Raw genomic sequence first — 12,719 nt, 5'->3', positions numbered from 1 at the left:
TTGGTTCCCTTCTACAAAATACAAACTATGTTATGAGGGTCAGCTGAATAAAGGTTAAAGAGCTACACATCAGCTTTTGCTAATCAGTCACAAGTTGGATAAAATGTTACCATCTAATGCTTTGTCCTAAAACATTAGATGGGCTGAACCTGGGTTCCCAGGCATTTACCAAACAAAGAAGGGAATATGAAATGTAACCCAATTTGGAAAGAGTCTCCTAATGGGTATGAGGAAGAAGGTGGAGATGGTGAGTTACTTCGGGAGCATTTTGAGAGTACAATTGAGAAACTTACTTGAGGACGTTTTTTGCGAAGCCATATATTTTAATGCCTTTTGTTTCTCAGCAATATTAGCACCCACGCTGTCACATTTGTGAAAATGTCAACGTATTACCGTCATGCTCTATCATTCAGGGGAAAAAAAAATAACTCAAATTTCAACCCCTCTCCCCCCATCCCCCGGCTCCTTCTGGCTATCTGGTTACACAGTACTTGGGGGGAAAAAAGTCAGATCTTTCTCAAAAGCAACTCTTCCCATTAAGTTTCAAAGTCTTCAGCCTCACCTCTAGGTGCGTCCCCACCCCTTACCTGAGCAACTGGAAAAGGTATAAATGTGTCCGTCCATAAGGAAGAGACAGAAGACAGGGAAAATACTTAAAAAAATATTTCAGGTAGATAAGCCTAATCTTAGCTTCAGCACTATGATGACAGGTAAGAGCGAAACTCTTTAAAGTCTTTTCACAAGCGCACTTAGGCCTGGAGATTTGCAGCCGGGGCGGTGGGAAAGACAAGAGGCCTGTCGGGTCGGGCTCTAGCTGGGCACAAGGCGCAGTGCTCAGTCGCGTTCGGGGCTGGTGGGACGCAGCTCGGCCCGCGGACCTGTGCAAGGGACAAGAGCCGGGCGCCCAAGGGCGGACCTGGAGGCCGAGGCCGGAGCAGCCACAGCCACGTGGGCTCCGGCGGTCGGGTCGGGGCCCCGGGATCACTGCAAGCCCGGCGTCCCGGGGCTGCGGGGCGGAGAGGGGAGTACCTGCCGTGGGGAGCCGGCGGGGCCCGTACAGCGGCGCGGCCCACCTCCTTCCGAGCAGTTGGGCAGCGCGGCCGCAGGCGGCAACGGGGCGAGTCCCGGGGGTCAAGCCCAAGGCCAGAGAGCACAGGGTGCGCCGGGGCAACCTCACCGCGCGGGGCTGGAGCTGGGCCAGGCTCTGCAGGCATTCCATGGCGCTGGAACGAGGAGGAGGCAGCTGCAAGACCCCAGCCCTTCATACCTGACGGTAGCGGAGCAGCCGGCACTTCGCGACCCCGCGCGAGCGCCCAAGCTGCGACCGCTGCCTACCGGGCATGCGCGCAGCGCGCCTGCGTCTAATTTACCGCGCCTGCGTCTAATTTACCGCGCATGCTCGGACGGTGCTTTTGGGTGGGCATCTCGTGTCCCTCGGCCAATCGGAGTTTGTCTCCTGCACCTGAGTCTGTACCTGTAAAGCGAGTAGGGACCGGCTCGGGGGGGCGGGGCGCGTTTACCTGCGTGAGTCGAACTATCTAACCCAGATTCGACCCTTAGGGCTTTGGAGCCGTCAGGTCGGCGCGTAGAGTGTCGATCATTTCTATTAACTAGTAATCGTTAAATGTGAAAAAATACCCATCATGTATATAATGCTTTGCGGTCTCTGGAGCGTTTTCATACGTATGATGCAGTCTGCAATTTGGAAGTGAGGAAATTATGCCCATTCCCAACTCAATTTATATTTAAGTTTAATGTAGCAAAAATAATTAACCGTCATATGGAATGATATATTAAATTTTGCTAGTGAAGACTGAGGAACATAAACGCGTAGGATTTATAGTCCGTATTTAATCAAATGTAAGATAGTATCAATTTCAAGGTGCCATTTTATATACCACCAAGAAAGAAAAATCGCTGATAAACTTTGCTCTCTAATTATATCATTAGGAGTCATCCCAATTTCAGTGTGTAAAATAAAGAAAAGTGAGGCTTAGAATTGATGAAATATAGTATATATACATCTTTTTAAAGTGTGAGTTAATAGACTTGTCCCTTACAAGGTAGAAATGCAAGGCAGACACAAGTTTTACAGATTCCCATTCAATCACTATGTATGAATACAGAGCTGAGGAAACACGAGAGAACTTTTCCCCCCCTGTAGGCTATTAAGACTGAGGATGGATGAGGCAGCAGTAGACAGAGAGAAGGCTTCCAAAACAGGGGACATTTGACTTGACCGTTGAGGGCAAAGGAGGACTTCAAGCAGTGCTTCCTTGGCAGTGGGATGGGGTGGGGTTTGGAAAAGAGCCCTGGGTATATAGTACATGGCTGGTAGATTTTTCATGTAACTAAGGGCAAAAAGGATGAAATACATCTTTCAAGAACATTGCGTGCCTTCAGAGACATTTCTTGGAAACAATATGTGATAACTTTTTTAATACTTAGTCCCCAGCATTAAGAGACAACTCTGTTTAAGATGACCCTTACAGAGCCTTAGAAAAACTCTGGGACATGGCCAGACACATGGCCTTAAAACTCATGTCAAGGATTTGGAATTTCATCTGAGAAGGGTGGGAGCTATTGTGGGGACTTTGAGCAGAGAAGTAAATCTGATTTATGTTTAAATGGATTGTTCAGGCTGTGTGGGGAAGAGACTACAGAAAGGTAAGGGTGGAAGCAGAGAGACGGTGATGATGGTTTGGGTTAAGGTGGAGGTGGTGGAGACTGGATGGGTTTGGTGCTATAAACTGAAGGCTGAGTTGACAAGATTTGCAGATGGGATGTAAACAAAGAGGCATAGAAGCTGACTCCAAACTTTTTGGCCTAAACAACTGGGCGATCATGGTGCCATTTACTGAGCTAGGGAAATTTGGAGAAGAGCAAGTTTAGATGGAGAGCAGATGATGGCTTGGCGTTTGTTTCTGGGCATGTTAAATTTGAGAGCTCTACTAGACAGATATCTAAGCATAGATATCAAGTAAGCAGTGTGGAGTCTGGGGAGATTTTGGAGCTAGATATATACATTTGGGACTATATAGAAATATTTAAAGCCATATGATTGGGTAAAATCTCTTAGGAGGTGAGACAGGAAAGAGAAAAGTTCCTGTGATTCAGCTCTAGGTCCTCCAACATTGAATGGTTAAGAATCGAAGATGGATCCAGCAGAATATGAAAAGGCATGGCCAGGAAGGAGAAGTAAAATTAGAGAGGGAGGGATCCTTGAAGCTAAGTGGAGAAAGTGTGTCAGGAATGAGGAAGTGATCAGTTATGTCAAATACTACTGTTTGGTAAGTGAGAAATGAGAATTGTCTATAGTGGATGTGATGCTGTGGAGCTTACTGGTGATCTTGACAGGAACAGTTTTCAGAGAGTGGTAGCAAGTGGGATCTGGATTATCACCTTCCTTTTTAAAAAAATTTTTTTTTATTGGGGTATAGTTGTGTTACAATGTTGTGTTAGTTTCTACTGTTCATCACCTTCCTTTTCATCTCAAGCCATGACAGAATCCCAAAAGATTCCGCACCTATATAACAATTTGGCTTTAACGTTCCTTAATCTCTTTCCTTACCTCTTGAGCTTCAAAGCACGTTGGTGACCTAATCCCCCAGGATCACACTCCGGATTGTGTTCTCACCCAGAATTGTTTCATCTCAGAAATGTTATACCAGTTATGCACACCATAGCCTCCTGGAGGCTCTACACCACAGTGATTATATTCTCCCATCAGACCCTTCCTGGATACTCTTCCTTCTCTACCCAGCCCAGATTAGGTAACTGATCACTGAAACCACTAAGACTTGTACTTGGAGCATGTTGCACTCATGGGATGTAATCACAGAAGCCACTTTATATTTGTCGCTTTAATCCTGCCGAGTGGGGCTAGTCTTTCTCTTGCCTCTTGAAAACTGGAGTTCATTCCATGACTTCTCCGGTCTTTCAGTCCTATGTTCATTTTAGTCTCAATTCAGCAATTTAAAATATCCACTCCCTATTATGTTTAGTGAAATAAGTCAGAAAAAGACAAATACTATATGTCATCACTTATATGTGGAATCTAAAAAGTAAAATGAATGAATATAACAAAACAGAAACAGACTCATAGATACAGAGAACAAATCAGTGGTTACTGGTGGAGAGAGGGATGTGGGGAGGGGCAAGATAGGGGTAGGGGATTAAGAGGTACAAACAACTATGTATGAAATAAATAAGCTACCAGGATACAGCACTGGGAATAGAGCAAATATTTTGTAATAACTGTAAATGGAGTATAATCTATAGAAATTTTGAATCACTGTGTTGTGCACCTGAAACTAATATATTGTAAATCCACTATACATCAATAAAATAAAACATCCACCCCGTATACTTCAATTCAGTAATTTGCAGTGTCAGACCCAGTATACTAATCGCTGTTTCAATCTTCATTCAAAGGAAAAACTCGGTTCCTCTTTCCTTGTTAGGCCTGGGGGCAAATAAGAATTTTGGGTGTGGGTAGAGATTCTGGGCAGCTCCTTCTACCCTTTTCCCATTGCCTTTCTTATTCCATGGCTGCTGTTTCTGACCCTGCTGGGGCAGTGAAGCAAAGTTAAGAGTGAACCAGGGCTTCCCTGGTGGCGCACTGGTTAAGAATCCACCTGCCAATGCAGGGAACACGGGTTCAAGCCCTGGTCCGAGAAGTTCCCACATACCGCAGAGCAACTAAGCTGATGGGCCACAACTACTGAGCCTGCACTCTAGAGCCCACGAGCCACAACTACTGAGCCCACATGCCACAACTACTGAAGCCCACGCGCCTAGAGCCCGTGCTCCGCAACAAGAGAAGCCACTGCAATGAGAAGCACCGCGACCAAGAGTAGCCCCTGCTCGCCGCCAACTAGAGAAAGCCTGCACGCAGCAACGAAGACCCAATGCAGCCAAAAGTAAATTTAAAAAAATAAATAAGTTTAAAAATACATAAATAAAAAAAGAACTAAAAAAAAAGTGAACCAAATGTGTTTATTGAAAGATGGCCCCGTGTTCTCTCTAGGCAGGGCAGATTTTAAGCTGATTTCATCGTGGACATATTCACATGGTCTCCAGAGGACCACCTCCCTCCCACTCCCATCCCACCCCCCAACCCAGGGCCAACTGATTGCCATTGCTTTGATGTGGGCAGTGACCATCCTGATCACTTTCAGATTCTTCCCCTTCTTGCCTCAGATGACCAGGTTCCTCTCTTCCTGACATGCTGCTCTTTGGGGCAGGATCCTTTTAAAAACAACTTCAGATTGATATTCCTCTTGTCAGGTCTGCATCTAGGATTTCATGCACCTTTAGAAGGAGTGCAGTTACTTCCCTGCAGAGCTGGTCTCCCTTGCCCAGGTGTGGGTCTAGGATCTCTTCCAGCTCTTGGAGGGCTCATAAGTTCCTCTCACTAGACTTGAAGTGAGTGGGCAACACTTCCCCTACTCCTTTCTCTTGATGGTCGTGGTAGATTGGGTGGGATTCCCAAGCACAGTTTTTTTTTCCAAATCTTCCATATAATATCTGCCCCTAAGTCTTCAGTCTTTCAATCCTTTTATATTGTGAGAGGTGAGAGGTTGAAGAGCCCTGTGATGGCTGCTCATGTGATGGCTGTTCCCTGGCAATCCTCTTTTGGAGGCTGGGAGCCCAAGATCAAGCTGTTGGCAGGTTTGGTTTCTCCTGAGGCCTCTTTCTTTGGCTTGCAGATGGCTGCCTACTTGCTGTGTCCTCACATGGTCTTTTTTCTGCACGCGCACATCCCTGGTGTTTCTCTGTAAGTCCTAATTTCCTCTTCTAATAAGGACATCTGTTAGATTGGAGTAGGGCCCACCCTAATGGGCTCATTTTTAACTCAATTACCTCTTTAAAGGCCTTATCTCCAAATATAGTCATATTCTGAGGTCCTGGGGGTTACGGCTTCAAAATATGAATATGGGGACCCAATTCATTCAATGACAGAAGGTAAAGATGAAATCCATGACTCTGGGAGAAGTAAAATACTGAATTATGGTACTGTTGACTGAGTTAGGAAAACCTGGAGGAAGAGATAGTTCAGAGGAAAGACTGGGAATGCTACATTGGACCTGCTGTGTTTGAGACTGCCTAGTAAATAATCCAACTGAATAATAAGCAGATCATTGGTCTGGAGCTAAGAATATGGGTTTATCTAGGCTAGATGGATAAATGTGGGGGATTTGGCGTATAGATAATCAGTGAGGCTATAGACGTGCAGGAGATTGCCTGGGGGGCAGGGGGTGTATAATAAGGAGGGGAGAAAAGGGTCCAGATCACAGTCTCCAAGGCACACCAACCAAAACCAGAGTGATAGAGGAAGAGCCAGCAAAGGAGACTGAGGAGTGTGGGTACTTTGTCTGTTGTTAGCATGTACTGGCCTGAACAGCGGTGACCCCCAAATAAAATAGTGGAGTTACCCTGAAAGAACATTGCTTTTCACTATGGTGGCAGAGTAGTTACGGTGAGGGCCTAGAAGTTCCTATAGCTCTAAATTTCACTAAGATCCATAAGGAAACAACCCATGGGTCTCCTTGATAAAAACAAATGCAGATCCCCAGGGTTGATGTGAGAGGAGGGTTCTCTGTGATGGGTTTAGGAGTCTGGCCCATCGTCCCTCTATTGTTTCCCTTGTGGCTTTCTTACTGTCGTCACCACCATTCTGAAGTTGAGGTTCTACTCCTTTTTAAAGTCCTAGGTTAAGCCAGAATATTTGAGTTTATCATTATATACCAAGCACTGTGCTTAAGCACTGCAAGTAGTAAACTAGAGGAAAAAAGTTGGTGCAATATTGTAGTATCATGATTATACTTTTCCACACTTATCTCAACTGCTAGGTTTCCTTAGGGCAGTAGTTTCTAACTTTTTATTTAATCACAAAAGACTCCTCGTATTATTTTGTCCCACAGGATCTATAAGTTCCTACAATATTTCATCAGATGAAATGAACTTGTATGTAGTAAGTGTCTACTCACCGAGATTTTAATTTTAGTTAGTCTAAGAAATTTTCTTGTAGATAAGTGTTCAGTTGTTATTAGAGCATTTTTTAAATGTTGAAAATAGCTTTCAGACTCCTCTTATTTTCACAGAGCCTAAGGATTCAGAGATCCCAGGCTGGGGTCCTAAAAGAATTGTTTTTCCTTGGTTGCCAGAGGGATGACTATGTCGCATCAATCTTTTCTCTTTTCTCCCGCTCTCAACGCACCTGTCGCTAGCAGGCATGCTTTCCTAATGAAAACATTTCAGATCCACCTGGAGTTAATTTAAAAGCTTCATTCTCCTAGTATTTCACTAAGAGAGAAGAATAACTGAATTTATATCTCACAGTAGCTAGCAACCAAAACATCCAAATATATTTTCTATTTTGAAGAACAATGGTTAAACGTTGTAAATCTATTACATTATAAGGCGAAATATATAATCCAAAAGGATGTAGTCAGACATGAGACTGAGTTCAAAAGAATCGTCCTTCCTGAATTTTTAGCTTTATTGCTGGAATTCTAACAGAATGTATGTGGCTTTGCAGTTAATAACTACTACTTATTTTTTTTTGAAATTTTAACATTGAATGTTTATTTGAAGAGACTAAGAAATCCCCCTTGCATTTAAGGTGTGATGGAAGTATTGTGGTTAAGTCGAAAAATACACAAGAGATGAATAACTACTACTTGTTAAGTTGAAGGTTTATATATTACAAATGAATGAAAAGGATGAAAGAATTCTTATACCAGGGTTTTTTTTTTAACCTCAGCTCTATTGACATTTTGAACCAGATAATTTGGGGGTGAGGGCTGTCCTGTATGTTGTAGGGTGTTTAGCAGCATCCCCATCCTCTGCCCCCTAGGTCCCAGTAGCACCCCTTCCCTGAGTTGTGACAATGTCTCCAGACATCACCACTCTTTCCTGGGGAGCAAAATCACTCCTGATTGAGAACTACTGTATTTTATAACAAGGAGAAGAATCCACAAAACCCCAAGACCATTTTTGCCTTTAGAAGATATATCCCTTTCGATGTTTCTAGACATATTCTTCACACGTGGTAGACAATAAAAAGTGAAAATCTAATGGTACCAGACTCCAGTAAAATATGATTTTTCCTGTTTTTATGGCTTAAATGTGTGTGCTTATTTATTTGTGTGCGTTATCCCAAACCCAAATCCCAGCTTTTAAAATCATGTTCCTGTTTACATACAGCACCTACAATGGTAAGTGGGTTTCTCTGGGGTCTGGGTCCATGACAACACCTGGTGTCTGCAAGAGATAGGTTTCCCTTGTCGGAAAATTTTCAAGGAATTTGGCCACAAGAGGGGGCACTATTCCTATGCTGGCTTATTTATTTATTAACTATTTTAATACCTGCTTGTCCCACAGAGTTCAATGATGCAGGGAATTCCTAATACAGAAATCAGAAACACTGCTAGTATACTAGCCAGGGAACTCGAACCAAGAGGATAGAAGGAGATTTATTACGAGGAACTGGCCCACACGATGATGAAGGCTGAGAAGTCTCTTGATCTGCCATCTGCAAGCTGCAGGCCCAGTAAAGTGGGTGAGTAGTTCAGTCTGAGTCTGAGGCCTGAGAAGCAAGGGAGCTGATGGTGTAAATACCAGTCTGAGGGCAGGAGAAGATGAGGCATTCCCGCTCAAACAGAAGGCAGGAAAAATAAAAAAGGTGGAGAATTCCTCTGCCCTTTTTTCTAATCAGGCCCTCAGTGGATTGGATGACACCCACCCACACTGGGGAGAACAATTTACTGAATTCATTGATTCAAATGCTAATTTCATCTGGAAGCACCTTCGCAGACGCCCAGTCAAGTTGACACGTAAAATCAACCATCACAACTAGTTTACCCATCGTGAATCTAACCACATCTCCATTTTTATAATCGAAACACTTGCCACTACATTTATTTTTTTGTTACATTTTTTGAAACCAGTAGTGTAAGATAGCACCTTGTTGGGCTGTGCTCCATAGGCCTACGAGGGCTGTGCTTGCCCAGCTTCAGGATAGAAGAAAGAGCCTGGAGTGAGCAATCAGAAACATCAATGGCTTAGTGGATGGGGGAACTTACACTTCTGAAGCCAGGTCCTGGAGCAACACCAGACGGGTGGGAGTTGGAGGTAGTCTTACTCCTGGGGAGGGCCGTGGGGGGGTGGAGGTTACCAGTTATAGGGGAACTGATGTCAGGTGGGCTCATTAGTTACCAGGGAAACCAGCAGAGGGGAACGCCCCTCACCGCCCCTTTGATAAGCTCTCAACAGCTGGGGCAAGTATGTAGGAAGGTCAGTCTTGTGAGTAGGGTGTAGGTGAAACAGGCCCTGGTCGGGCGGGGAGGGTACAGAGAGCAAGAAAGCAGCCGTCTTGAGTGGCCTGACCATACATACCTGTAGATGAAAGATTGCTGCACCATATAGATGGTTTAAAGAATTTCTCAGAATAAAAGTATTAGAACTAATATCCTCTCCTTTGGAGAAAACACAGGGTATATGGTGACATCTGATAACTGGTGCAGTCTCCACCTTTATGTACCAAATACAGGTGTATCGAGAAGGTGTTTAATATAAAGCAGCATTTTAGAAATTTTTTTTTTTTTTTCGGTACGCAGGCCTCTCACCGTTGTGGCCTCTCCCGTTGCGGAGCACAGGCTCTGGACGTGCAGGCTCAGCGTCCATGGCTCACGGGCCCAGCCACTCCGTGGCATGTGGGATCTTCCCGGACTGGGGCACGAACCCGTGTCCCCTGCAACGGCAGGCGGACTCTCAACCACTGTGCCACCAGGGAAGCCCTTGAAATTTTTTATAAAAATTTAGCAGCTGTCAAAATGTGTGTGTGAAGATTTTGGTGTGTGAAGATAATAGACCTTAATAGAAGTACATCTGTATGCTTTAAAAAATAAATGTACATGTACTTCATACTGTAATGTGCTTGAATTGGCTCCAGGCAACAGCCAAGAATGATATGGCAAATTTGGAGAAAAATTACTTTCAAGAAGTTTAGAGTGGGCGAGATAGAGTTAAATAAATAGAATAAAACCTTGTATGACATGGTATGTAATTTATTAAATTTTACCATTTTACTCTTTTAAAAACCGAGCTTATCATATGGATATGCCACTGTACTTTTTACACCCTCTGCCAACACAAAGGGAAGCCGTGTTCGGATATGATCATCTAGGAAGATGTTAGAAGAATTTAAGTTCACTTTTTCAGGAAGGTTGGAAATGTTCTGGACCTTCCCCAGTTTACCAGACCTGGAAGTGAAGTTTTGAAACTGATAGAGGTACGTCGATACATGTTTTTTTTTTTAATCCATACATTTTTAATATAACCCTAATGCCTAAGGGAAGTTCTCATAGGATCCTGATTATAATACAGAATGGCATAATTTTAGTTTACCAGAAAGTGAAGACTTAGCTGATGGTGAGTTAGCTAAACCTCATTTTTGTTTCAACCCTTCTTATTGGGAATGTTTCTAAGCTATATTATTATTATTTTTTATACATTTATTTATTTTATTTATGGCTGCGTTGGGTCCTCGTTGCTGCGTGCAGGCTTTCTCTGGTTGTGGCGAGCAGGGGCTACTCTTCGTTGCGGTACGCGGGCTTCTCACTGCAGTGGCTTCTCTTGTTGTGGAGCATGGGCTCTAGGTGCGTGGGCTTCAGTATTTGCAACACGCCAGCTCAGTAGTTGTGACTCACGGGCTCTAGAGCACAGGCTCAGTAGTTGTGGTGCACGGGCTTAGTTGCTCCGTGGCATGTGGAATCTTCTGGGACCAGGGCTCGAACCTGTGTCCCCTGCATTGGCACGAGGATTCTTAACCACTGCGTCACCAGGAAAGCCCTCTAAGCTATATTATTATTTTCTGCAACAGTAAATGAATCTTTGGTAATCTGGGTCATGATTCTAAATGTAATTTCTTACGGATTAATACCCTAGCACTAGGTTTTATACCAGGTAGACTTACTTTTGAGTTCCATAATATCTTATAATCAAAGTTGACTGATGAGAGTAAAAGGTGACGGCTGGATCCTGAAAAAGCGGCTGCCAGCTTTGCTTCCTCCTTTCCTGGGAAACTCTGATTTTGGTGGTGGAGAAATGATGGTGGCAACTGGGGCAGAGACTTGTCAGGGAAGATCCTGGGGTGGGGCATTCCAGCTGTACACGTAAAGCTGTTGGAGAGATTTATGAGTAGTGACCCTACCGACTGGAATGACACTACTTCTTCCAATCTAAGACACTTGGGATTGTTACCATGGCTGTTAGCCTCGGGCTCTAACCCTCTCCCTTCCCTGAGGGAAGGTAAGCTGTGGGCAAGTGTTATCTTTGTCTTATGGGAAACCACCAGAAGAGAAAAACAAGAGGCCACCAGAATTGATTAGAACAACCGGCCAAATCCAAGATGGCAGAAGACCCGACCTCCAGCAGACCTTGAGCCCTGTTATATGTTCATTGTACTACATTAGCATTTATTTTATTTTATTTTTTATTTACTTTGTTTTTTATAATTTATTTATTTTGGCTGTGTTGGGTCTTCGTTGCTGTGCACGGGCTTTCTCTAATTGCAGTGAGCAAGGGCTACTCTTCGTTGTGGTGCATGGGCTTCTCATTGCGGTGGCTTCTCTTATTGCAGAGCACGGCCTCCAGGCACGCGGGCTTCAGTAGTTGTGGCATGCGGGCTCAGTAGTTGTGGCTCGCAGGCTCTAGAGCACAGGCTCAGTAGTTGTGGTGCACGGACTTAGCTGCTCTGCGGCATGTAGGATCTTCCCGGACCAGGGCTCGAACCCATGTCCCCTGCATTGGCAGGCAGATTCTTAACTACCGCGCCACCAGGGAAGTCCCTATATTAGCATTTTAAATGACACACCTACTGGCAGCCAAGACAGGAAGGACCATAGAAGGAAGAAACAGAGATGGCAGTCCAGTTCCAGGAAGAACCCCACCCATTCCCAGAAAACCAATGCATAGGGCTCTCCCTCATTAACCTTACCTTTAAAAATCTTGCCGGGACCAAGAAGTTGATTTGTGAACTAAGTTTCCACTTCCATTCTCAGCCATTGAATGGCCATTCAATAAAGCTTGTGCTGTTTTAGTCTCAGCATCAGTTTCATTATTGGCCGTGTGAATCTGAATAGGAAAAGAAACAGGAGGCCTTGGCTGGGCTAGGGCCCAAGTCAGGGACCATAAGACCAATTCGGTAACACGATTGCAAGATGCACCGTTATTTTATGTACCCCTAACAAGGAAAAATGTTAAATTCAATTAAATGATGATACAATGCTTTCTTATAACATAGATTTAAAAAATTATATACTTATTGAAAGTGCTCTTTTAGACTTATTTAGATATAGGTCTTTATCACATGACATTCTTGTATATAAATGGGAAAATGTAAGCAAAATATCATGGCATTTCTAAAACTTTTTTGTTTCAATGCTAAATCATGGTATGATCTTAAAAAAATTAATCTTAAAAAAATCTTTAAAAAATTCATTTTATAAGTCAGTTAAACCTAACATATGAGGTAACAACCATGAACATATCTCAAGTGGTGACACTGTGAACAGTACGGCCAGGTTCTTACCTGCTCACACAATACACCACCTGGTCAAGGACAAGTGTAGGACTTTGTAAGGCACATCCCGATTTCAGAGATGTAAAGGTGGTGGGAAAAAATGTGCATCTTTTATGTAATGTAAAAATAA

At 43.8% G+C, this 12,719-nt stretch overlaps 1 protein-coding gene across 1 annotated transcript in view; it reads right to left on the bottom strand.

Moving 5' to 3' along the window:
- Nucleotides 1-1,332, bottom strand: part of MRS2 (magnesium transporter MRS2) — a 32,323-nt gene extending 30,991 nt beyond the window's left edge. Inside the window, exon 1 of the mRNA XM_079935375.1 lies at nt 1,030-1,332. Coding sequence (XP_079791501.1) covers nt 1,030-1,219 — 190 coding nt within the window. The 5' untranslated portion in view covers nt 1,220-1,332. The remainder of the gene's footprint in view (nt 1-1,029) is intronic.
- Between the last annotated feature and the right edge of the window lie 11,387 nt (nt 1,333-12,719).

Source organism: Stenella coeruleoalba (assembly GCF_951394435.1).
Source record: "Stenella coeruleoalba genome assembly, chromosome: 10".
Taxonomy (NCBI): domain Eukaryota; kingdom Metazoa; phylum Chordata; class Mammalia; order Artiodactyla; family Delphinidae; genus Stenella; species Stenella coeruleoalba.
The sequence above is the reverse complement of the archived record's forward strand: the minus strand, read 5'-3'. Positions and strand labels throughout refer to the sequence as shown.